General features: G+C 41.6%; 2 protein-coding genes across 7 annotated transcripts in view; one reads left to right on the forward strand and one right to left on the reverse strand.

Moving 5' to 3' along the window:
* Positions 1 to 507, forward strand: part of LOC106584135 (nucleoprotein TPR) — a 44288-nt gene extending 43781 nt beyond the window's left edge. For all 5 annotated transcript variants that reach the window (XM_014169036.3, XM_014169038.3, XM_014169039.3 and 2 more), the window contains exon 49: positions 220 to 507. In XM_014169036.3, coding sequence (XP_014024511.3) covers positions 220 to 272 — 53 coding nt within the window. In that variant the 3' untranslated portion in view covers positions 273 to 507. The remainder of the gene's footprint in view (positions 1 to 219) is intronic.
* Positions 68 to 26550, reverse strand: LOC106584136 (uncharacterized). 2 transcript variants are annotated; one of them, XM_082967949.1, is made up of 13 exons: positions 26465 to 26550; positions 26249 to 26337; positions 24553 to 24669; positions 24042 to 24164; positions 21860 to 21958; positions 20136 to 20552; positions 19185 to 19880; positions 18638 to 18724; positions 11883 to 12019; positions 9025 to 9181; positions 7168 to 7275; positions 6583 to 6711; positions 68 to 649 (listed from the first exon to the last, which is right to left on the reverse strand). In XM_082967949.1, exons 2-13 carry the CDS (start codon positions 26310 to 26312, stop codon positions 513 to 515), a joined length of 2271 nt encoding a protein of 756 aa, XP_082824075.1. In that variant the 5' UTR covers positions 26313 to 26337; positions 26465 to 26550; the 3' UTR covers positions 68 to 512. The 2 variants fall into 2 exon arrangements, with proteins under 2 accessions (XP_082824075.1, XP_014024516.3); XM_014169041.3 differs by having other exon boundaries at positions 21860 to 21964.
* Between the last annotated feature and the right edge of the window lie 1291 nt (positions 26551 to 27841).

The raw sequence follows: 27841 nt of genomic DNA on the forward strand, positions 1-27841 counted from the left end.
AGATAAAACACACATTTATACTGTACACAGCTCTTAATACCACGTATATTAAACATGTCCACATCCATTGTTGATGTTAAAGCAATTTTAATAGTCACGAGATAAAACATTGAATGTAAAATTGTTACATTAGCATTGTCTTTGCATTATATAATGTGATTGTTTTTACATTGGTAAAGCAGACCGTTGTCTCAGTATGTGTCTTTTGATGGGAACCAGGGACGTTGCCATCACGGGGTGTAACTGGGACTGGGAGGAGATTCGCCAGATGAACAACCAATCAGAGCTCCTGCCTTGACATCATCACCATGGTTCCAAAGAGAACATCCGCAGTCACCATTAATCGAATTGACATATTGCGTTTTAGAATCAGTTCTAGTCATGATGATCATTTCATTGTTATGATTAATCATATGTTTTTTGTACGTACAGTTAGCAAGGACTCTGCTTTCAAAAGCATTGTGGTGTTGGTTTTATGACTAATAAAGTTTGTGTGACTCAATCGTTTTTTGCTATTCCTGGCTGTTTTTTCTGACTTCCTTTGGACAGTTTAAAAAGTCTTTGGCTGAGTTCTTCTGGGGAGCGGCGCTCACAGGAGGAGTAGCTATGAAAGGCCGCTCATCTCTCATATTGACGTTGTAGTATTTGGCTGAAAGACAAGAGGGGAGGGGAAAGTGTGAGGAAATGTGAGGAAAATATGGGCTCACTTGATGTCATTGCAGAGTTTACTTGTTTTGACTTGAACCATGCAAAAATATATAACTGACTAAAAACCACCAACCATGTTTTGTCAGAAAAACATGACATGTGGAAGGCCTCTTAATTGGTCACAGCAGACCCTGGGCCTCATGTTTTGTTTCTTTAGTGACAACCAGACAGACAGAAACACCTCCCTACTCAGAGTAAGGAAGGTCGGCTGCTGTTGACGGGATAAGGACCTAACCATGCTGTGCCAGCAGACCCATCATCTTAACTCCACCATTCCCTCCCTCTCGCTCCAGTTAGGCAGCCCAATTCTTTTGACTAATCACATCAGATCTTTTTCAGAGCTGATCTGATTGGTAAAAAAAACGAAGGAAAAAAAGGTGTATATATATATATATATCCAAATTGAGCTGCCTGTCTAAATGCAGCTTATGATCCACACAGACACACATGGGGCTCAGAGGTGTCAGACATGACGGTGTGTAAGGTCTAATCTAGAATTTGATTTTTACAGCAGACAGATCAGTGCAGGGTTTTCCTGCAAACTAGTCTTAAAAGAATAAGCAAAAGTAGTGACATTGAATTAAATCAAAGAAAGGCTACAGGCTCTGATTTGGTCCACAAAAATATGATTTTGAAGAGGTCTATTCTACGTGTAAGATTTATGGGAAGATTGTTCCATTTAATTACATCGGTTTTCTTATTCAGTAATGGAATAATGTTCTTTATATATTTGTCACTTATTAAGCATCCTAAGTATTTTTTTTTTTGTGGTCCACTTAATGGCTGTAGAGCATGAGTTCTTTTTCCTATTATTATTTCGGTATTTTCCACGTAAATTTTATATAGTTTTTTTCAATATTGGTCAGGTACAGTTGAAGTCGGAAGTTTACATACACTTAGGTTGGAGTCATTAAAACACGTTTTTCAACCACTCCACAAATTTCTTATTAACAAACTATAGTTTTGGCAAGTCAGTTAGGATATCTACATTGTGCATGACAAGTAATTTTTCCAACAATTGTTTACAGACAGATTATTTCACTTATAATTCACTGTGTCACAATTCCAGTGGGTCAGAAGTTTACATACACTAAATTGACTGCCTTTAAACATGTTGGGAAATTCCAGAAAATTATGTCATGGCTTTAGAAGCTTCTGATAGGCTAATTGACATCATTTGAGTCAATTGGATGTGTACCTGTGGATGTATTTCAAGGCCGACCTTCAAACTCAGTGCCTCTTTGCTTGACATCATGGGAAAATCAAAAGAAATCAGCCAAGACCTCAGAAAACAAATTGTAGACCTCCACAAGTCTGGTTCATCCTTGGGAGCCATTTCCAAACACCTGAGGGTACCACGTTCATCTGTACAAACAATAGTATGCAAGTATAAACACCATGGGACCACGCAGCCGTCATACCGCTCAGGAAGGAGATGCGTTCTGTCTCCTAGTGACGGACGTACTTTGTTGCAAAAAGTGCAAGTCAATCCCAGAACAACAGCAAAGGACCTTGTGAAGATGTTGGAGGAAACAGGTACAAAGTATCTATATCCACAGTAAAACTAGTCCTATATTGACAACCTGAAAGGCCGCTCAGCAATGAAGAAGCCACTGCTCCAAAATCACCATTAAAAAAGCCAGACTACGGTTTGCAACTGCACATGGGGACAAAGATCATCATTTTTGGAGAAATGTCCTCTGGTCTGATGAAACAAAAATAGAACTGTTTGGCCATAATGACCAGCTTTATGTTTGGAGGAAAATGGGGGAGGCTTGCAAGCTGAAGAACACCATCCCAACCGTGAAGCACGGGGGTGGCAGCATCATGTTGTGGGGGTGCTTTGCTGCAGGGGGGATTGGTGCACTTCACAAAATAGATGGCATCATGAAGTAGGAAAATTATGTTGATATATTGACACAACACCTCAAGACATCAGCCAGGAAGTTAAAGCTTGGTCGCAAGTGGGTCTTCCAAATGGACAATGACCCCAAGCATACTTCCAAAGTTGTGGCAAAACGGCTTAAGGACAACAAATGCAAGGTATTGGAGTGGCCATCACAAAGCCCTGACTTCAATCCTATGGAAAATTGTGGGCAGAACTGAAAAAATGTGTGCGAGCAAGGAGGCCTAGAAACCTAACTCAGTTACACCAGCTCTGTTTGGAGGAATGGGCCAAAATTAAACAATTTAAAGGCAATGCTACCAAATGCTAACTGAGTGTATGTAAACTTCTGACCCACTGGGAATGTGATGAAAGAAATAAAAGCTGAAATAAATCATTCTCTCTACTATTATTCTGACATTTCACATTCATAAAATAAAGTGGTGATCCTAACTGACCTAAGACAGGGCATTTTTACTAGGATTAAATGCCAGGAATTGTGAAAAACGGAGTTTAAATATATTTGGCTAAGGTGTATGTAAACTTCCGACTGCAACTGTATATCAGGAGATTCTCTGCAAATAAGTTTAGTTTATATTCATGTTTATTGATACCTGTTACATTTGGGTCCTGTCTAATTCTTTCTGCAAGCGGTTCAATTGTCAGTGCAATCAGGAGGGGGGGGGACATCCCTGTCTTGTGCCACTTTCTAAAGACATTGCATCAGATAATGTGTTATGTGTATGTTTGCTTTGGGACATTTTTATAAAATGTATTATTTCAGCTGGAAAGTTGAAAGATTCCAAAGTTTTGAATAGAAAGCCTTTTTGGCATACAGCAATTATTGATAAATCTATAGCTTGTTTTTTTGTGTATTGTATTAAACTGAAATGTTCTTGTATTTTTAATAAATCCTGTTTATGTATCAAGTCTGTGAAGACTTTTGCCATTCTATTGCTTAAGCTTATTTTGCCACAATTTATTAAATGTATAGGTCTATAATCAGTAGGTGACTCCAGATTTTCCTGGCTTTACTATAACTGAAATAACTGTTTGATACATGGAACTAGGAAGTACTGGATTGAGTGACGTGTGTTGTCATTTGTGGAAATAGGGGCACTACTTTGTCCCAAAATGATGAATAGAAGTCATGGGAAAGTCATCCATTCCTGGTGCTGTTCTCAGCGCGAATGTTTTAAAAGTATCTAATATTTATTTTTGGATAATCTCTGTTTTTAGTGATTATTTTTTGACTGCTGATAATTGGTTCAGGGTTGTTGAGTCTAATAGGATTCACCCAACTCTTTAATTCTGATTTATATAGATTTTCAGAGACGCTTTTAAAATGGTAAATCACAATATTTCTAATGACCAAATGTGTATCTTAAAATTATAACTGGTTTATAACTCCTTTTTAAATGTAACTCTTGCATAATGGCATGGCTTCCAAAGTTTTTGTATTTATTTTCATTTAATACCAATTACCCCCCCGAAGACGCTCTTTAAAAAAGTATAGTCAGTCATAAGAGACTTTAAAAAAGGAAGATGTAAAATTGAGGGTGGTTTTAACCTTCCAGACTTGGAATTGTATCAAATAGATCCCAAGGGTTTTACTTGTGATATATATACACTGAACAAAAATATAAACTATAGAGTGTTGGTCCAATGTTTCATGAGCTGAAATAAAAGTTCACAAATTTTCCATACGCACAAAAAGCTTATTTCTCTCAAATGATGTGCACATTTCTTTACATCCCTGTTAGTGAGCATTTCTCCTTTGCCAAGATAATCCATCCACCTGACAGGTGTGGTATATCAAGAAGCTGGTTAAACAGCATGAGCATTACAAAGGTATACCTTGTGCTGGGGACAATAAAAGGCCACTCTTAAATGTGCAGTTGTGTCACGACACAAATGCGACAGATGTCTCAAATTGAGGGAGTGTGCAATTGTCATGCTGACTACAGAAATGTCCACCAGAGCTGTTGCCAGAGAATTTGTAATACATAAGCCGCCTCCAACATCATTTTAGAGAATTTGGCAGTACGTCCAACTGGCCTCACAACCACAGACCACGTGTAACCACGCCAGCTCAGGACCTCCACATCCAGTTTCTTCACCTGCGGTATCGTCTGACACCAGCCACCCAGACAGGTAATGAAACCGGAGTATTTCTGTCTTTAATAAAGCCCTTTTGTGTGGAAAAATGTATGCTGATTGGCTGGGTCAGCTCCCCAGTGGGTGTGCCCCTGCCCAGTCATGTGAAATCCATTGATTAGGGCCTAATTTATTTATTTTATTTGCCTGATTTTTTTTACATGAACTGTGACTCAGTAAAATCGTTGCATTTATATTTTTGTTCAGTATAGTTAAATGCACTAAATAGTAACAATGGGTACATCTTGAAGATGCCGGTACCGGAGCAGCAAGATGAGCGGTACCGGAGCGCCAAGTCTAGGTCCAAAATGCTCCTTAACAGCTTCTACCCCCAATCCATGAGACTGTTGAATAGTTCATCAAATGGCTACCCGGACTGTTTTGGATTGACCCCCCACCTTTATTTACGCTGCTGCTACTTAAAGTTTATTATCTATGCATAGTCACTTTACCTCTACCTACATGTACATATTACCTCAAATAACCTGTACCCCCGCACATTGACTCGGTACCGGTGCCCCCTGTATATAGCCTGGTTATTGTGTTACTTTTTAAAACTTTTGTTTATTTAGTAAATATTTTCTTAACTCTTTTTTTTCTCAAAACTGCATTGTTGGTTAAAGGCTTGTAAGTAAGCATTTCACAGTAAAGTCTACACCTGTTGTATTTGGTGCATGTGACAAATAACATTTGATGATGCGCATGCTCTTCCTCTGAATTTTTTTATGTGTCTATTGTCAAAGGATAAGGCTATGAACATTACCTTCATAGTTAAGAAAACTATAACAATATAGAAGAAAATGAAGCGTATTCTACAAGAACCAATATAACTCAAAACACATCCTTATGGAACAATCCTTAGATAGCTTTTCAGAATTCACAATAAATTGGTCCACATGGAAAACTAAAGGCATAGAAACTGTAAATGACTTGGTCATTAGATTCTTTTTTACATTTCCATGACAGCTTTAAAAAGCAATTTTGGATTGACCAATGTAGATATTTTCAAATACATGCAAAGTTGATTTGAAATCTTTTGGACATGAGGGAATCCTATTTGAGTCAGAAAAGGATGTTCATATGATAGGTAAGCTATACAAAACCTTGCAGAGAGCCTATCCAACTGACAATCTCTTAGGGAAAAAAATGTGAACTACTGGAACCAAGACTTAAAAATAACTGATATTGGCACAAGATAGAGGGAATGTTGGAACATACTATAACTAACGAGATTACAGTTAATGAAAATGTATTATACAAGAGACAAAATTCACATTCTACAGCACAACGGCAGTCATGTCTGAAGTGTAAAACTAATAATGACTCAATAATCCATGCCTTCTGGGAATGTTATAAAGTCCAAAGTTATAGGCGGAGTTAGACATTTTGCTGTCAGTAGTATTACAATGTACATTTACTTTGAATCCTTTTGTCTACATATTTCAAGACATGGCATATGAGGGTGCAGTGAGATACCCGATGGGTTGGATGATACTTCTCTCGTCAATCACCTTTAAAAATACGTATACTTAAACTGGAAATCAACCAATCCGCCGTCATTAACACAATGGGAAGGTCAAGTGATTTATTATCAAAAAATGTAAAGGGTGTGGGCTACGGAGAGAAACAAAATGGTACAGTTTGAGGCCATGTGGCATAAAGTGATGCGGGCGCTGGAGATGGGGGTGTGTGCTAGTGGGTCTGGGCAGGTGTGATGTAGTTGATGTTTGTATCATGCTGTCGTTTGTATGTGTATGTTTTGTATTGTTTATAAAAATAAATAAAATCTCATAAAAAAAAAATATGATTTTGTGTCTGGGCTAAATACTTACAGCGTGAGAGGAGGTAGTAGTTGTATCCCTCAGGTTTCATGTGGGTGGGGATGGACACGGCGGAGGTCACGGTGGAGGGGAAGCCTCTCCAGGTCAGACGCATGTTGATCTCCTGTCCCAGCAGAGACACTGAGAGGAGAGACACAGTTCAGTTTAGAGATTGACAAATCATCAATATTATTGATGATGGTTGTGATGTTTGAAATTTAGAGTTTATGGTCTAGGAGTATGATTGTTGGAGTAAAATGTCATGGACTGAATTGTGTGTCATTGCAGGCTGTCCGTTTACTTTTAGTGACTCATTAAAAATAACATTGTGTTGTGACACTACACTGATTCTGCACCCACACAATCTGTTCTGCTTGTTTTCCCTGAACTACCTGTTTACATACAGTGAACCTTGTTCCCTCGCTTTCTCGTTCTTTCATCTCTCTCTCTGCGAGTCATCTTTATAGATAAAATGTGGCTGAACTCAAATATAACCTTACCTAAAACCTGACCAGTTTCATGTTTTCACCACTACTTCAGTCTGACAAAATGTTCAGTGAAAGGACTGAAAAGGTCAAAATGTGGGCGGCTCATTACCTGCTTGTCTGGCAATGCGGTTGTGTACAGTATAAACAGAGTAGTGGGCCTTCCTGTTACATGTAGGGCTGGTGCCAGACTGGTAGGAATACTTCTGCACCAAGCCTCCTGAATAGACAATAATACAGATATCAGACATGCTAACTCAGGATACTACAGATGGCATGAGAATGCTTGTTTATGTTATGCTTTACCTGAGACAGTCGAAACCTAAGTGAATCTGTTATCACTGGCATTAGCAATGAAACATAATCTCCTGTATTTATTAAACAGAGCATATCAGGGGTTAAGGGATATTATAAACTGGGTGGTTCGAGCCCTGAATACTGATTGGCTGACAGCTGTAGTATAGCAGACCGTATACCGCGGGTATGACAAAAAAAACGGGTTAAATTGGTAACCAGTTTATAATAACAATAAGGCACCTCAGGGGGTTGTGGTATATGGCAAATATATCACAGCTAAGGGCTGTGTCCAGGCACTCCGCGATGCGTCTTGCATAAGAACAGCCCTTAGCCATGGTATATTGGCCATATACCACACACCCTCGTGCCTTATTGATTAAATAAACATTATATTCTCTGGAAAATAATGAACGATGTGGAAGGTGTGAACTTACCTTCCACCGAGTTGCATTATTTTCCAGAGAACGCATAAAGGCCCGAGTTGATTATCCCTTTTAAACCATGGCTATAATTTAACACATTTGCCGCTAGAAATGTGTTCATTTGCAGGTAGAAATGTGTTCAACATCCACTGAAGTAGCTACTACCAAGTTTACTAGATAGCTACAGTAGTTACCTTGGTAACCAAACAATCAGACTTTCTAGTTTATCTAACCAAACATCGAATTCAACAATGCTAATAATGTTTTCAATTCGACTTTTGCTTTCAAAAGCAGCTCAAAATAGAACATGTAAGAATGAACTATAGCCATTGAATTCTACCGGTCTTGTATACCGTGCGTGATACAGAAATAATGCATGCTCTAGCATGCCCTTCAAGCCAATGAGAAACGTGTATTCAACAATGCGATGGTATAATTAAGCAATAAGGTCTGAGGGGGTGTGGTATATGGCCAATGTATCAGCCCTTAGCCGTGGTATATTGGCCATATACCACAAGAGGTGCCTTATTAATATTATAAACTACCGTAGTTGAACACACTTCTACCCTCCAAATGAACACATTTCTAGCAGCATATGTGTAAATTATAAACTGGGTGGTTTGAGTCCTGAATGCTGATTGGCTGACAGCCGTGGCATAGCAGACTGTATACCACGGGTTTGACAAAACATTTATTTTACTGTTCTAATTACGATGGTAACCAGTTTATAATAGCAATAAGGCACCATGGGGGTTTGTGGTATATGGCCAATATATCACGACTATCCAGGCACTCCGCGTTGCATTGTGCTTAAGAACAGTCCTTAGCCATGGTATATTGTCCATATACCACAACCCCTCGGCCTTATTGCTTAATTATAGCCTTGGTATGAAAGGGATAATCAACTGTATGCGTTCTCTGGAAAATACTGCAAGTTCGTGGAAGGTTAGTTCCACTCCGCTAACACACCTTTCACGTTGTTCTTTATTTTCCATAGAACCCTTCATTGATTATCCCTTACATAATGGGCTAGTACTTTGTAAGTAGTGCAAAGGAGGTTGGTGGCACCTTAATTGGGGTGGACGGGCGTGGTAATGGCTGGAGTGGAATCAGTGGAATGGTATCAAATACACCAAACATGGTTTCTATGCGTTTGATGCCATTCCATTTGCTCCATTCCAGACATTATTATGAGCCGTCCTCCCCTCAGCAGCCTCCACCGAAGTAGTTTGGCTATAGAGATCAGTCACCATTCTTGAAGAAGTAGACAGACTCTTTCCTCTTGCGGTACTCAGGCACAGACAGGGCAGCTGTGATCTGACCTTGCAGCCCATTGAATCCCACACTGATCAGCTTGGGGAAGCCCATGTCCATCATGCTGTTCTCAAACCTCCAGTAGTTAGCACCCTGCGGAGGGGACAGCACACACACACATATATACATACATACATACATACATACATACATACATATATATACACATACACACATACATACATACACACATACATATACATACATACATACATACATAAATACATACACACACACACACACATATATATACATACATACATATATACACTGCTCAAAAAAATAAAGGGAACACTTAAACAACAATGTAACTCCAAGTCAATCACACTTCTGTGAAATCAAACTGTCCACTTAGGAAGCAACACTGATTGACAAAAAATGTCACATGCTGTTGTGCAAATGGAATAGACAACAGGTGGAAATTATAGGCAATTAGCAAGACACCCCCAATAAAGGAGTGGTTCGGCAGGTGGTGACCACAGACCACTTCTCAGTTCCTATGCTTCCTGGCTGATGTTTTGGTCACTTTTGAATGCTGGCGGTGCTTTCACTCTAGTGGTAGCATGAGACAAAGTCTACAACCCACACAAGTGGCTCAGGTAGTGCAGCTCATCCAGGATGGCACATCAATGCGAGCTGTGGCAAGAAGGTTTGCTGTGTCTGTCAGCGTAGTGTCCAGAGCATGGAGGCGCTACCAGGAGACAGGCCAGTACATCAGGAGACGTGGAGGAGGCCGTAGGAGGACAACAACCCAGCAGCAGGGCCGCTACCTCCGCCTTTGTGCAAGGAGGAGCAGGAGAAGCACTGCCAGAGCCCTGCAAAATGACCTCCAGCAGGCCACAAATGTGCATGTGTCTGCTCAAATGGTCAGAAACAGACTCCATGAGGGTGGTATGAGGGCCCGACGTCCACAGGTGGGGGTTGAGCCTCCAGCCCAACACCGTGCAGGACGTTTGGCATTTGCCAGAGAACACCAAGATTGGCAAATTCGCCACTGGCGCCCTGTGCTCTTCACAGATGAAAGCAGGTTCACACTGAGCACGTGAAAGACGTGACAGAGTCTGGAGAAGCCATGGAGAACGTTCTGCTGCCTGCAACATCCTCCAGCATGACCGGTTTGGCGGTGGGTCAGTCATGGTGTGGGGTGGCATTTCTTTGGGGGGCTGCACAGCCCTCCATGTGCTCACCAGAGGTAGCCTGACTGCCATTAGGTACCGAGATGAGATCCTCAGACCCCTTGTGAGACCATATGCTGGTGCGGTTGGCCCTGGGTTCCTCCTAATGCAAGACAATGCTAGACCTCATGTGGCTGGAGTGTGTCAGCAGTTCCTGCAAGAGGAAGGCATTGATGCTATGGACTGGCCCGCCCGTTCCCCAGACCTGAATCCAATTGAGCACATCTGGGACATCATGTCTCGCTCCATCCACCAACGCCACGTTGCACCACAGACTGTCCAGGAGTTGGCGGATGCTTTAGTCCAGGTCTGGGAGGAGATCCCTCAGGAGACCATCCGCCACCTCATCAAGAGCATGCCCAGGCGTTGTAGGGAGGTCATACAGGCACGTGGAGGCCACACACACTACTGAGCCTCATTTTGACTTGTTTTAAGGACATTACATCAAAGTTGGATCAGCCTGTAGTGTGTTTTCCACTTTAATTTTGAGTGTGACTCCAAATCCAGACCTCCATGGGTTGATAAATTGGATTTCCATTGATTATTTTTGTGTGATTTTGTTGTCAGCACATTCAACTATGTAAAGAAAAAAGTATTTAATAAGATTATTTCTTTCATTCAGATCTAGGATGTGTTATTTAAGTGTTCCCTTTATTTTTTTGAGCAGTATATATATACATACATACATATATATATATACATATATATACATACATACATATATATACACATATATATACACATATATACATATATATACACATATATATACATATACATATACACATACACATATACATATACACATACACATATATACACATATATATATACACACATATATATACATATATACATACACATACATATATATATATGTATACGTATATATATACATATATACGTATATACATACACATATATATATACACATACATATATATACACATACATATACATATACACATACATATACACATATATACACATACATATACACATATATACACATACATATATATACATACATATATATAGATATACACATACATATACACATACATATACACATACATATATATATACATATACACATACATATATATACATATACACATACATATATATATATACATACATATACACATACATACACATATATATATATACATACATATACACATACACATATATATACATACATATACACATACACATATATATACACATACATATACACATACATACATATACACATACATATACATATACACATACATATATATATACACATACACATACATATATATATATACATATACATATATACACATACATACATATATATACACATACATACATATACACATACATACATATACACATACATATACACATACATATATACATATATATATATATATATATATATATATTATATATATATATATATATATACACATACATACATACATACATACATACATACATACACACATACATACATACATACATACATACATACATATGTTTTAATTCTGTCTATCACCTCCACTTAATGTAGTATAGAAGTCTTATAGCACACAATAGGCTTAGTATAGTCACAAGTTGTACTGTACCTTGAAGAAGTATGTCTTGCCCTGGCAGTTGCAGCGGGTGAAGACGGTGTCAATGGGAGAAGGGACTCCCCACACGTCTGTTATCCGTTGGGCAGGTCCAGGCATCCTGTTACTATCCATGGCCCAGAAATAGTGTCCTACAAGGGAAGCAACACTGGTACTTGCATCTGCATCTTGTCTTCAATCACTTTTCATCCTCAATGTATCCTCTATAGCCTTCAAACTCAACTCTGGACCTCGAAGCCAGTTCCATTGCATTTTTTCATTGCTCCCCTCTAATCAGGGACTGATTTAGACCTGGGACACCAGGTGTGTGCAATTAATTATCAGGTACAACAGAAAACCAGCAGGCTCGCTCCAGACCTTGTAGGGTAAGAGTTGAATACCCCAGCTCTATAGTCTATATTAGGGGTATTAAATTCTGAGCCTGGAGGTCTGGAGTAATGCTAGTTTTCTGTTATACCTGATAATTAATTGCACCCACCTGGTGTCCCAGGTCTAAATCAGTCCTTCATTAGAGGGGAAGAGTGGAAATCAGCAGTGCTATGGAACTGGCTTCAAGGTCCAGATTTGAATTTTCCTGGTCTATTTAATACATGGTGTTGTTTTAATAAACTGTAGTTTACTCTCTATACCCTCATGTCTCAATTTAGAAAATTGTCTTGGGTTCGAAAAACAATCAAAGTGTCACATCTATAGAAAGCAAATAAGAGCTGAAGGACAGTCCACTCACAATATTTTTGCATCCTTGAATATTCAGGGTGCCGTCTGAGAGGGCAAACCCAACATCTGGTGTGATTGCCACATAGACTTAATTATCTACACCAAGCTGTTCACGCTCTCTGTAGCCGATGTGAGACCTTTTAACAGGTCAACATTCACAAGGCTGCAGGGCCAGACGGATAACCAGGATGTGTACTCAGAGCATGCACTGACCTACTGACAAGTGTCTTCACTGACATTTTCAACCTGTCCCTGACCGAGTCTGTAATACCTACATGTTTCAAGCAGACCACCATAGTCCCTGTGCCCAAGAACACTAAGGTAACCTGCCTAAATGACTACCGACCCATTGCACTCACATCTGTAGCCATGAAGTGCTTAGAAAGGCTGGTCATGGCTCACATCAACACCATTATCCCAGAAACCCTAGGCCCACTCCAATTTGTATACCGCCCCAACATAATCACAGATTACACAATCTCTATTGCACTCCACACTGCCCTTTACCACCTGTACAAAAGGAACACCTACGTGAGAATGCTGTTCATTGACCACAGCTCAGCGTTCAACACCATAGTGCCCTCAAAGCTCATCACTAAGCTAAGGACCCTGGGACTAAACACCTCCCTCTGCAACTGGATCTGGACTTCCTGATGGGCCGTCCCCAGGTGGTAAGGGTAGGCAACAACATCTGCCACGCTGATCCTCAACACAGGGGCCCCTCAGAGGTGTGTGCTTAGTCCCCTCCTGTACTCCCTGTTCACCCATGACCACGTGGTCAAGCACGACTCCAACACCATTATCTAGTTTGCCGACGACACAACGGTGGTAAGCCCTGATCACCGAAAATGAGACAGCCTATAGGGAGGAGGTCAGAGACCTGTGTGGTGGAATTATTGTAATCAAAAGGAGAGACTTTTAAGATTTCTTCAAAACAATCAAACTTTATTATTTAATTACTGCAGTAATGGAGCTGGTCGGTAATCACCCCTGGAGGTGATCACTGAGAACTCAACGAGCTGGTTTGAGCCACAGCATTTTATGGCAAAGTCCATTCTCCTTCAGTTTACATGACACACAACAGAAGTATGGAATGAGTCACAAGGTTAAGATTTGTATGAAAGATACTTATAATTCACAGCAGACACTATCTGCTGTAAAAACATGATAACTCATTGTGTAGAGACCAGTGTCTGGCCCCCCAACTCCATATTGGAGCCATCTCTCCCTGATACCGTATAGAACAGAAACATTAACTCATGCTCTGGAATGCGGTTTCACCAAAGACATCATAAATCTTCCAGAGGCCCATCCTCAGTAGAACACACACAGATGAGCGTTCTAACAACCCCTTATTCTGTTTCATAAAACAACCATTTGATGCAATAAAAGTATTATAACATAATCTCGCAATTTTGCTCTCACACCTGGCAGTGTGGTGCCAGGACAACAACCTCTCCTTCAACGTGATCAAAACAAAGGAGATGATCGTGGACTACAGGAAAAGGAGGGCAGAGCATGCCCCCATTCTCATTGACGGGGCTGTAGTGGAGCAGGTTGAGAGGTTCAAGTTCCTTGGCGTCCACATCACCAACAAACTATCATGGTCCAAACACACCAAGACCGTTGTGAAGAGGGGACGACAACGCCTATTCCCCCTCAGGAGACTGAAAAGATTGGCATGGGTCCTCAGATCCTCAAAAATGTTTTACTGTTGCCCCATCGAGAACATCCTGACTGGTTGCATCACCGCCTGGTATGGCAACTGCTCGGCCCCGTCCGCAAGACGCTACAAAGGGTAGTGCGTACAGCTCAGTACATCACTGGGGCTAAGCTTCCTGCCATCCAGGACCTCTATACCAGGCGGTGTCAGAAAAGGGCCTGAAAATTGCCAAAGACTCCAGCCACCCTAGTCATAGACTGTTCTCTCTGCTACCGCACAGCAAGCGGTACCGGCGTGCCAAGTCTAGGTCCAAGAGGCTTCTTAACAGCTTCTACCCCCTAGCCATAAGACTGCTGAACAGCTAATCAAAAGGCTATCCAGACTATTTGCATTGTCCCCCCTTTTTTATATATATATACTGCTCAAAAAAATAAAGGGAACACTAAAATAACACATCCTAGATCTGAATGAATGAAATAATCTTATTAAATACTTTTTTCTTTACATAGTTGAATGTGCTGACAACAAAATCACACAATAATAATCAATGGAAATCCAATTTATCAACCCATGGAGGTCTGGATTTGGAGTCACACTCAAAATTAAAGTGGAAAACACACTACAGGCTGATCCAACTTTGATGTAATGTCCTTAAAACAAGTCAAAATGAGGCTCAGTAGTGTGTGTGGCCTCCACGTGGCTGTATGACCTCCCTACAACGCCTGGGCATGCTCCTGATGAGGTGGCGGATAGTCTCCTGAGGGATCTCCTCCCAGACCTGGACTAAAGCATCCGCCAACTCCTGGACAGTCTGTGGTGCAACGTGGCGTTGGTGGATGGAGCGAGACATGATGTCCCAGATGTGCTCAATTGGATTCAGGTCTGGGGAACAGGCGGGCCAGTCCATAGCATCAATGCCTTCCTCTTGCAGGAACTGCTGACACACTCCAGCCACATGAGGTCTAGCATTGTCTTGCATTAGGAGGAACCCAGGGCCAACCGCACCAGCATATGGTCTCACAAGGGGTCTGAGGATCTCATCTCGGTACCTAATGGCAGTCAGGCTACCTCTGGCAAGCACATGGAGGGCTGTGCGGCCCCCCCAAAAAATACCACCCCACACCATGACTGACCCACTGCCAAACCGTTCATGCTGGAGGATGTTGCAGGCAGCAGAACATTCTCCACGGCGTCTCCAGACTCTGTCACGTCTGTCACATGCTCAGTGTGAACCTGCTTTCATCTTTGAAGAGCACAGGGCGCCAGTGGCGAATTTGCCAAACTTGGTGTTCTCTGGCAAATGCCAAACGTCCTGCACGGTGTTGGGCTGTAAGCACACCCCCCACCTGAGGACGTCGGGCCCTCATACCACCCTCATGGAGTCTGTTTCTGACCGTTTGAGCAGACACATGCACATTTGTGGCCTGCTGGAGGTCATTTTGCAGGGCTCTGGCAGTGCTCCTCCTGCTCCTCCTTGCACAAAGGCGGAGGTAGCGGTCCTGCTGCTGGGTTGTTGCCCTCCTACGGCCTCCTCCACGTCTCCTGATGTACTGGCCTGTCTCCTGGTAGCGCCTCCATGCTCTGGACACTACGCTGACAGACACAGCAAACCTTCTTGCCACAGCTCGCACTGATGTGCCATCCTGGATGAGCTGCACTACCTGAGCCACTTGTGTGGGTTGTAGACTCCGTCTCATGCTACCACTAGAGTGAAAGCACCGCCAGCATTCAAAAGTGACCAAAACATCAGCCAGGAAGCATAGGAACTGAGAAGTGGTCTGTGGTCCCCACCTGCAGAACCAGTCCTTTATTGGGGGTGTCTTGCTAATTGCCTATAATTTCCACCTGTTGTCTATTCCATTTGCACAACAGCATGTGAAATGTATTGTCAATCAGTGTTGCTTCCTAAGTGGTGTGATTGACTTGGAGTTACATTGTGTTGTTTAAGTGTTCCCTTTATTTTTTTGAGCAGTATATATATATATATATATATATATATATATATATATATATATATATATATATATATATATATATATATATACACACACACATTTATTTTTAAAATTGCTGCTACTCGCTGTTTATTATCTATGCATAGTCCCTTTACCCCTACCTACATGTCCAGTACCTGTCACGGTTGTCAAAAGGAGAAGCGGACCAAAGTGCAGCGTGTGTGTCGTTGCGATACATAAACATAAACTAAAACTAAAACTAGGCGATACATAAACATAAACTAAAGAACAAAACCACAAACCGTGACGCAGAGTTGAAACATACACTACTCAAAAAACAATCTCCCAATAACCCAGGTGGGAAAAACCCCTACTTAAGTATGATCTCCAATTAGAGACAACGAGGACCAGCTCCCTCTAATTTGAGATCATGCCAAACAAAACCCAACATAGATATACAAAACTAGAACATAACAACATAGAAAAACTAAACTAGAAAACCCCCCTGTAACGCCCTGACCTACTCTACCATAGAAAATAACAGCTTTCTATGGTCAGGACGTGACAGTACCAGTCAAAGGTTTGGACACACCTACTCATTCAAAGGTTTTTCTTTATTTTTACTATTTTCTACATTGTAGAATAATAGTGAAGACATCAAAACTATAAAATAACATATCGAATCATGTAGTAACCAAAAAATCTTGAACAAATCAAAATATATTTTAGAATTGAGATTCTTCAAAGTAGCCACCATTTACCTTGATGACAGCTTTGCAGACTTTTGGCATTCTCTCAACCAGCTTCGCCTGGATTGCTTTTCCAACAGTCTTGAAGGAGTTCCCACATATGCTGAGCAGTTCTTGGCTGCTCTCCTTCTTGGTCAAATAGTCCTTACAAAGCCTGGAGGTGTGCTGGGTTATTGTCCTGTTGAAAACAAATGATAGTCCTACTAAGCGCAAACCAGATGGGATGGCGTATCGCTGCAGAATGCTATGGTCGCCATCCTGGTTAAGTGTGTCTTGAATTCAAAATAAATCCCTGACAGTGTCACCAGCAAAGCAGCCCCACACCATCACATCTCCTCCTCCATGCTTCACGGTGGGAACCACACATCTGGAGAACATCCAATTTCCTACTATGCGTCTCACAAAGACACAGTGATTGGAATCAGAAATCTCACATTTGGACTCATCAGATTTCCACCGGTCTAATGTCCATTGCTCTTGTTTCTTGGCCCAAGCAAGTCTCTTCTTATTATTGGTGTCCTTTGGTAGTGGTTTCTTTGCAGGAATTCGACCATGAAGGCCTGATTCACGCAGCCTCCTCTGAACAGTTGACGTTGAGATGTGTCTGTTACTTGAACTCTGTGAAGCATTTATTTGGGCTGCAATCTTAGGTGCAACTCTAATGAACTTATCTTCTGTAGCAAAGGTAACTCTGGGCCTCTTTTCCTGTGGCGGTCCTCATGAGATCCAGTTTCATCATAGCGCTTGATGGTTTTTGCGACTGCACCCAACTTGAAGAAACTTTAAAAGTTCTTGAAATGTATCGAATTGACTGAGCATCATGTCTTAAAGTAATGATGGACTGTCATTTCTCTTTGCTTATTTGGTCTTTTACCAAATAGGGCTTCTGTATCTTTTGTATACCACCCCTACCTTGTCACAACACAACTGATTGGATCAAACATTTTTACACTTTTGTCATTTAGCAGACGCTCTTATCCAGAGCGACTTACAGTAGTGAATGCATACTTTTTTCTTTTTTTTCCCCGTGCTGCTCCCCCGTAGGAATCGAACCCACAACCCTGGCGTTGCAAACACCATGCTCTACCAACTGAGCCACACGGGACTCTATGCATTAAGAAGGAAAGAAATTCCACAAATTATCTTTTAACAAGGCACACCTGTTAATTGGTATGCATTCCAGGTGACTACCTCTTGAAGCTGGTTGAGAGAATGTCAACAGTGTGCAAAGCTGTCATCAAGGCAAATGATGGCTGCACTTTTCTGGTTACTACCTGATTCCATATGTGTTATTTCATAGTTTTGATGTCTTCAATATTATTCTTCAATGTAGAAGTAGTAAAAATAAAGAAAAACCCTTGAATGAGTAGGTGTGTCCAAACTTTTGACTATTACTGTACATATTCCCTCAATTACCTCGACTAACCTGTACCCCCGCACATTGACTCGGTACAGGTACCCCCTGTATATAGCCTAGTTATTGTTATTTTATTTTTATATTTAGATTTTTTTTACTTTAGTTTATTTAGTAAATATTTTCTTAAGTCTTATTTTTCTTAAAGCTACATTGTTGGTTAAGGTCTTGTAAGTAAGCATTTCACCTGTTGTATTCGGCGCATGTGACAAATAAAATTTGATTTGATTTTGATTTGGTCTGGCACTGACCTCTGAAAACCACCACGGTCCCGTTCCTCAGCGTAGTGACCGCGCCAACAGGACGGCCGCTGCAGATGTTGGTGTCGTTGTGTTCATCTGGAGGAAAAAGCCACGTTTAAAAGGAGCCACATGTGAGGACTAATAAGAAAAACAACATGGAGAATGTGTTAAGTGAATCAGAACAATTTCAAGTGTCTGACCATGTGTCAATTGGCTAATGTGTTTCTCCCAAGAACTGTTACTGAACAGCACACACTACTTAATGTCAACTCTTTTTCTGTTTGCTCTGTGAAGGAGTATTTTTTATCCAAACCACAGAAACTGCTAGACTGACGTGTTAGACTCTGGGAAAACTGAACACCTTTGACAGTTAATATAGTGCAGCTACACTTGGCAGGAGGAAGCTCTTTTCATCCAAGAGAAGTAATAAATCTCAGTGCCACCTATAAGAAAGGTAGGGCTGGCAAATCTACCCAGTAGTAATAAGTGCTCTACAACTTTGACTGAGTTTCTTTGCAATGGTATTAAAGTAAGGCAAAGCAAGGTCTAAGCTTACCTGCTTGGTAGTCCCTGGAGTTGTCTGTGCCCAGAGATTGGTTGATATCCGTGAGGGTGTTTGGCTGGGTGGATTTGGGCTTAGGTTTCTCTGTGGGTTTACTGGGCTTGGTTTTCTCAGTGAGTTTGTTTTGGGTGGGTTTGGTGGTGGGGATGGGAGTGGGGGTGGGAGTGAGCTTCATGGAGTTGCTTGTGGTCTCCTCTGGTGCTGCCTCATCTCCTTCCTCTTGTCCCGCTGGGTCTATGGTGAGATGCGTAGCCAGATCTCCAGTCTGGGGGACACTGTTGTCATTAAAATGAGTTGGGGTGTCCCCTCTACCAGGTTTGGACTCGGGACCACTCTCAGATGTTGGTGCCTCAGAGATCAGATTGGGATCCTGTAGGTTCGAGGGTGTGGGTTCAGATTCATCTGGCACTGTGTTCTCAGATTCTGCCTCCTGACCTTCAGGGTCTAATTCACTCTGTCCTTCAGGTTGGAGTTCAGGGGTGTCCTCTGCAGGAGTAGGCCCAGGCTGGGGCTCTGAGCTCGGGGAGGCCTGGTCGGGGGGCTGGTCGGAGGCCTGGTCGGAGGCCTGGTCGGGGGGCTGGGGGGCAACTGGGGAGGCAGGGTTGGGCTCAGAAGTGGATCCAGGGAGAGTTGGGTTGGCTGCAGATGGGCTGCTGCTGGAATAAGGCTGTCCCTCGGGATCGCTGGAGTCTGGAAAACATGAGATTTGTGTCAGTGTCAGATTTGAATCCAGATGACTCAAAATAATTGTGAAACATCTTATCCAATACAACTTCTAGGAACAGTGAGATAGGACTATCTCTTAAATGTTGGTCTGTGAGAGATGGCTTGGCTATCATTTCCCGCACTGTGCCAATATATAATGCTATAGATATAAACTGTAAGCTCCTAACTGTACAATTAATTTCCCTGTTAGGACAATAAAGATTGAATTGAATTCGTTACCTGTTGCCTCAGCGGGGGTCTCATTGGCTGGTTCGGCAGTGGAGGGGTTGGGGTTGGCTGCTGGTGGGGTTCCTTCCGAGCCTGGTGTTGCTTCTGTATCCAATTCCTCAGGGAAGGGTGTGTAGTCCCCCTTTAAAATAGCCTCTTTCTCAGGGTCATCCTCTGTATCTGTGGGTTGGGGGATAGTGTCCAGCGTGGGGTCTAAGGGGTCTGAAGAGGCTGGCTCAGTTGGAGAGAGCTCTGACCCGCTTGTGCTCTCTGAGGCAGGGGTTTCTTCAGGGTCATCTGGGTTAGCGGTTGCCTCTGGATCCACCAGACCAGCTTCAGGGTCCTCTGGGTAAGGGCTTGCGTCTGGATCCTCTGACCCAGTATCAGGAGAGGGAACAGGAAGATCTGGCCAGGTCTCACCCTTCACATCTGTGGAAGGGAATAATGGCAAAATGTGTGTACATTTTGAATCATTGAAATGTACATATGAGTAGCTATGTTGAGAAAATATCTTAATGTTTCTATCACCATCTTCCTGTTCATCCTGGAGTTCTGGTTCTGGGTGAACAATGGCATAGGCTGGTGGTCTGACAAATTTGGAAAAGAATTGAATCGTTTTTGAAATAACTTTGATTTATTTCCTGGGGTTGAGTTATGTGGGGCATATGTAATTATTACACAACTCTATTTATTACACAAGTAAATGTTCCTGTTGTTCTAGTTCATCCTGGCATGTCTTGAACCAAACAGTCCACCAGATAAACTATGGACAACGGACACAATTGCATTTTATCGATTGCAATTTGAATGCACAGAAATACAGTGACGGGATCCTGAGGCCCACTGTTGTGCCATCACCTCAAGTTTCAGTATGATAATACACGGCCCCATGTCGCAAGGATCTGTACACAATTTCTGGAAGCTGAAAATGGCCCAGTTCTTCCATGGCCTGCATACTCATCAGACATGTCACCCACTGAGCATGTTTGGGATGCTCTGGATCAACGAGTACGACAGCGTGTTCCAGTTTCCGCCAATATCCAGCAACTTCGCACCACCATTGAAAAGGAGTGGGACAACATTCCACAGGTCACAATCAACATCCTGATCAACCCTATGCGAAGGAGATGTGTCACGCTGCATGAGGCAAATGGTGGTCACGGCAGATACTGACTGGTTTTCTGATCCATGTCCCAACCTTTTTTTTAAGGTATCTGTGGCCAACAGATGCATATCTGTATTCCCAGTCATGTGAAATCCATAGATTAGGACCTAATTAATTTATTTCAATTGATTTCCTTATATGAAAGTTAACTCTTTGAAATTGTTGCACGTTACATTTATATTTTTGTTCAGTGTATAATGACATTATTTCCCTTTGTTTCTCTTGGCTGGTGGGGCCACGACAGACACAGAGCTCCTTGGTACATCTGGGGAGACTTGGCCTCCAGGCTCTAGCTCAAGTCACAGCTAGAGAGAGCTGCAGCAGTGTGACAGTCTATCCAAAACATCTGGGAGTCACAATCTCTATCGTGTGCTTTATTGTTCAAGGAAAGTTCAAAATATCTGTATTTTCGTCAGACAATATTACACTATTATTACAGGGAGTGTTTTGACTTTGGTGTTGGAAGATGTCGGGCTGAGTGAATACTGGTGAATAATACATTTTCATTCTTATTTAAGGCTAAAGTCTTGGTTGTCCATCTCCTCAGTAAGGTTGTTCTGAAAGTACTGACCTTCACTTAGTTCCTCCTGTGGATCGGGAGTCATCTCTGGCTCCTCAGTTGGTTGGATCTGGGGAGGCTCTGGTTCTGGTTCTGGTTCTGGTTCTGGCTCTGGCTCTGGTGTGTCAATCAAGTACTAAATGAGTCAGAGTATCCAAAAGCAACTACCTTTCCTATTATAACTATCTAAAATCTATTGTTTAGAATAACTATTGCTTTATGAAAATACCTTTTGGTTTGTTATCGATTACATTATGGCATGAGCTAGTCTTCGGTGTTGTTGTACTGGCTGGTCTTGAACTAAAACAGAAAATAGTTGAGATGAACTGACGGGCTTCTGCATTTTAACATGCATATTTATATGAATATACTGCATGCATAGTGCCGGCATGCCTATCTTTAAATCAAAGCTATACCTTTTGGTTAGTCATTATTTCTGTTATTGCATGAGCTAGTCTTCAGTGTTGTTGTGCTGCCTGTCTTTTTGGTGTCTGTAATAATTATTAAAAGAGAAAATAGTCAAAACAAACTGACGCAGGCTACTGCATGAGTTTAACATTAACATGCCTATTTACAGTGCCTTCGGAAAGCTTTCAGACCACTTTACTTTTTCCACATTTTGTTACAGCCTTATCCTAAAATGTATTGTTTTTTTCCCTCATCAATCTACACACAATACCCCAAAATGACAAAGCAAAAACAGGATTTTAGAAATGTTTGCTAATTTATACAAATAAAAACCTGAAATATCACATTTACATAAGTATTCAGACCCTTTACTCAGTACTTTGTTGAAGCACCTTTGGCAGCAATTACAGCCTTGAGTCTTCTTGGGTATGACGCTACAAGCTTGGCACACCTGTATTTGGGGAGTTTCTCCCATTCTTCTCTGCAGATCCTCTCAAGCTCTGTCAGGTTGGATGGGGAGTGTTGCTGCATAGCTATTTTCAGGTCTCTACAGAGATGTTGGATCGGGTTCAAGTCCAAGCTCTGGCTGGGACACTCAAGGACATTCAGAGACTTGTCCCGAAGCCTCTCCTGAGTTGTCTTGGCTGTGTGGTTAGGGTCATTGTCCTGTTGGAAGGTGAACCTTCGCCCCAGTCTGAGGTCCTGAGCACTCTGGAGGAGGTTTTCATCAAGGCTCTCTCTGTACTTTGCTTGGTTCATATTTCCCTTGATCCTGACTAGTCTCCCAGTCTTTGCCGCTGAAAAACATCTTCACAACATGATGCTGCCACCACCATGCTTCACCGTAGGGATGGACCAAGTATCCTCCAGACGTGATGTTTGGCATTCAGGCCAAAGATTTCAGTCTTGGTTTCATCAGACCAGAATCTTGTTTGTTATGGTCTGAGAGTCTTTAGGTGCCTTTTAGCAAACTCCAAGTGGGCTGTCATTTTCCTTTTACTGAGGAGTGGCTTCCATCTGGCGACTCTAACCTAAAAGCCTGATTGGTGGAGTGCTGCAGAGATGGTTGTCCTTCTGGAAGCTTCTCCCATCTCCACAGAGGAACTCTGGAGCTCTGTCAGAGTGACCATCGGATTCTTGGTCACCTCCCTGACCAAGGTTTTTCTCCCCCGATTGCTCAGTTTGGCCGGGCGGCCAGCTCTAGGAAGAGTCTTGGTGATTTCAAACTTTTTCCATTTAAGAATGATGGAGTTCATTGTGTTCTTAGGGATCTTCAATGCTGCAGACATTTTTTGGTACCCTTTCCCATATCTGTGCCACGACATAATCCTGTCTCGGAGCTCTACGGACAATTCCTTCGACCTAATGGCTTGTTTTTTGCTCTGACCTGCACTGTCTAAAAACCTGTTTTCGCTTTGTCATTATGGGGTATTGTGTGTACATTGACATTTTTTATATAATCCAAAATGTGGAAAAAGGGAACGGTTCAGAATAGTTTCTGAATGGACTGTACATGCATAGTGGCAGCATGCCTATCTTTATTGTCATATGTCATACTATCATGTACCAGACATTATTTCATACATGACTTAATGTCATACATATTATTTCATACATGAAATCAAGGGTGCAACTTTCACTGGGGATGGGGGGGACATGTCCCCCTACATTCTGAAATTGCATTATTGTCCCCCCTCAGTTTTATAATTGGAATGCGATACAAAACGAGGCACCAGTGTGCTCTACTTCACAAGACTATTTTAGGTGTCTTAGACATTTTACTAACCTTCTATGCCACACTGACTGTCGTAGTCTGGGCAACACTTTTTGTACCGTGCACAGTCAGGATCACAGTCGCACAGCCTTCCCCTCTTAAAGGATTCACCACACCGCCCTTTACACGACTCACCTGGTACAAAGAGATACAGTACATCCATTATCACACCAGTCCTGGTTATGCTATTATAACACATCCATAATACCTGTATGTACATGTGGATTTTTATCATCTGGAATAAATGACATGTCAAGAACTCTCATGGATCATTTGTGATAATGCAGGGTTTCCCAAACTCGGTACTGCAGACCCCAACGGGTGCGCATTTTGGCTTTTGCCATAGCACTACACAGCTTGTTCAAATAATCAACTCATCATCACGCTTTGGTTATTTGAATGAGCTGTGTAGTGCTAGGGCAAAAACATAAACGTTCATCCCTTGGGGTGCCCTAGACCCAGTTTGGGAAACTCGGACACCACTAATACAGTAAATAGATAAATAGATAAGAAAAGTTCTTACTGGTGGTGCACTGGGATTCGTAGTCAATACAGCACTCATTGTGAGTGAGACAGTCATAATCACACTGGCACATGTAACCCCTGTTATACTCTCCTCCACATTGCCCATTACAGCTTACTACACAGAAAAGACAACAACATAATGTATATTTAGTGTCATTCAGTAGCCTAGCACACGGTCTCCCAAACTCGGTCTTCTCCCTGGATACACGTTTTGGTTTTAGCCCTAGCGCTACACAGCTGATTCAAATAACCAACTCATTATTCATCTTTGATTATTTGAATCAGCTGTGTAGTGCTAGGGCAAAATCCAAAACGTGCTCCCGGGGGGAGGGGGGGTGGGGGTGGGGGGGGGGTGTGGCATGACCGAGTTTGGGAAACCTTGGCCCAGCACACACACAGTCATTGAGATATGTCACAAGTCATCAGCTATGACAGCAGTATCAATATCATTCCAACAATAAGGCCTTGTCACATTTGTCACAGAACTTGTCACTAGTACTGAGTGATTAGTGCTTTATGAGGTCAGTTTCGGTTTCGGGTTTCAATTTCTTTATATATTATTTTTACATTAAATGTACTATGCATTATGTTGGTTGAATGCCTTAACAACACAGAGTAAAACAATTAATAAAAGTCCCATGATGGTAGTGACTACCTATTACTGTTTATCACTTATTTCCCAATATTTATTCACATTACTGAACTTTAATAAAATATTTGTTTTATTTATTTATTTATTATTTAATTCCAAGTCATCATCTCATACAGAGCTGAAGTACATGCCATTGAAGTAGTTCTTCAAAGTAAATAAGGCATACTTTTATGACCAATGAATACCCACTATCAATCACTAGATCATGTATTCTTCAGGCTTGCGAAGCAACTGCTTTCTATTCCTCTCGATCCTGTGTTCTCTCCTCTCTCAGTCTCCATGTTTTGCTCAGCACAGACCAGACAAGTTTAAGTGGGACACGCAATGGATTATGGTCACTGTAGGTAATTACCACGTTTTCTGAGCTAAACTATACTGAACAAAAATATGAAAGCAACATATAAAGTGTTGGTCCCATGTTTCATGAGCTGAAATAAAATATCCCAGAAATGTTCCATATACACAAGAAGCTAATTTCTCTCAAATTTTGTGCACCAATTTGTTTACATCCCTGTTAGTGAGCATTTCTCCTTTGCCAAGATAATCCATCCACCTGACAGGTCTGGCATATCAAGAAGCTGATTAAAAAGCATGATCAGGCTTGATCTGATTTATCGTACAGAAATTGCACATCAAGCTCACAAAAAAAATGGAATTCAAAAAATTGAACCGATGTCGTCAATTAGTTGTTTAAAAAATAAAAAATAACAGACTTTTCAGTTAATTGCTCAGCACTACTTGTAACACTTACAAGATAATGGCTGAATCATACATTATAGAGCCAGAATTAACTTTTTCCGTCTCTAGTTAATAATTTGTTAATAAGTCAATAGAAATCAGAGCGTGGGCAAGCAGTACACACAATCTGTTATACCTTCCCGGAAAGCAGTTCAGTACACTCATGGTAATTTAAATAAAGAGAGTGACAACATGCATCCTTATCTCTAACTGACATTAAAACAATTTAGAATAAAACCCAGAAACACACACATAAGGAGCTGAATCAAAGCAATTTACATACGCAGTGAATACAAATACTCACACTGAGCAGAATTGAATGGGAGAGCACAAGCCAGCAGAAGAGCAAAGAAAACTGATGGAGTCATCTTCACGTGTGTCCTCTGTTTCAACCTGAGCAGTAGCATATCAGACAGAAAGGAGAGAAGAAAAAACATCCCAACTCAGTTCATTTCTATCCCATTATAATTCATATAACTTATATACAACAATTACTTGAGAGTGAAAAGTCTCATTGTACCTTGAAAGAGTAACCCTCTGTCCAGATCTAGCGGAGTCCTGCACTGTGTCTGCTTTTATAAGGAATGGGAGAGAGGCTGGCTGCCTGTTTTTGTGTCTGATAGGGATTCCCCCCCCCCCCCCCCCCCCCTTATATATTTTGGGTCCTGGTGTGGTAGGAAAGTTGAACTAAACTCATGAGGCTTTTATAAGTTATATTCTTCAAGAATCAATGGGTACATATCATTAATTTATAACTCCAAAAATGTATGTAGCAACTGCTGATTGCCCCTTTAAATGTCAATAATCTGGCCTCCAGAGTGGTGTCACTACAGACCCGGGTTCGATTCCAGACTGTGTCACAGCCAGCTGTGACCGGGAGACCCATGAGGCGGCACACAATTGGCCCGGGTAAGGGGAGGGTTTGGCCAGCCGGGATTTCCTTGTCCCATCACGCTCTAGCAACTCCTTATGGGGGGCCGGGCGCCTGCAAGCTGACTTTGGTCGCCAGCGGGACGGTGTTTCCTCTGACACATTGGTGCGACTAGCTTCCGGGTTAAGCAAGTAGTGTTGCTTGGCAGGGTTGTGTTTCAGAGGACGCACGGCTCTCGACCTTCACCTCTCCTGAGTCCCTAGGGGAGTTTAAGACTTTAACTACCAATTGGGGAGAAAAAGGGGTAAAAGTAAAAAAAACAATGATAAAGTCAATAATCTGAAAACATATGAACACAGATTTGTCTCATTTTCACATATGTTGTAGCATAGACCCTATTTTACATTGTCTGAGCTTTTTGTGTTGTGTCCGCCATCAGATGAGACATACCATACTCTTTAATACAGGGTGGGTGCCATTTCAATCATAGAAATATAATTCATAGAAAGGACCTATCCCTTCAGAGACTGCAATTTAGCTGGTACCACCATTGACATTTTAATTCAATTTAATTCCACCCACCGTCAAATGTCAACATGAATGGGAATGTATTTTATATTGTCCATATTTCTATGATTTCAATAGGTTTTGGGAGATTGACAGATTAATTTAAAACAATGGATATTCCAACTCAAGTCAACATTCTCTGATGTGTGGACCTCCAATCATCTTTGTGGTACCATTTGAAAGTGGACATTTCAATGTTGTTCATATCCGCCAACACGACAAGAGAATGCTGTGTCTCAATTGATGGCAGGCACAACACAAACACCTGAGATGATGTAAAATAGTGTCTAATGCCTCGATCACACCGACAGGGTCATTGTATTTTGGTACACCAGAAGTACATTAATTTCCAATGGAACACTACATTTGCCTTGCAGCATTGTGTTTGTATTTGTATTTGTATTTATTATGGATTCCCATTAGCTGCTGCCAATGCAGCAGCTACTCTTCCTGGGGTCT

This window comes from Salmo salar, chromosome 23, assembly GCF_965601325.2.
Source record: "Salmo salar chromosome 23, fSalSal1, whole genome shotgun sequence".
Lineage (NCBI taxonomy): Eukaryota > Metazoa > Chordata > Actinopteri > Salmoniformes > Salmonidae > Salmo > Salmo salar.

Coding starts and splice junctions, on each gene's coding strand:
- LOC106584136 (XM_014169041.3), bottom strand. CDS start 26,312: ATGACTCCATCAGTTTTCTTTGCTCTTCTGCTGGCTTGTGCTCTCCCA. Junction 24,165..24,552: donor CGAATCCCAGTGCACCACCA/GTAAGAACTTTT, acceptor TCTTTGTACCAG/GTGAGTCGTGTAAAGGGCGG. Junction 650..6,582: donor CTACTACCTCCTCTCACGCT/GTAAGTATTTAG, acceptor CTTGTCTTTCAG/CCAAATACTACAACGTCAAT.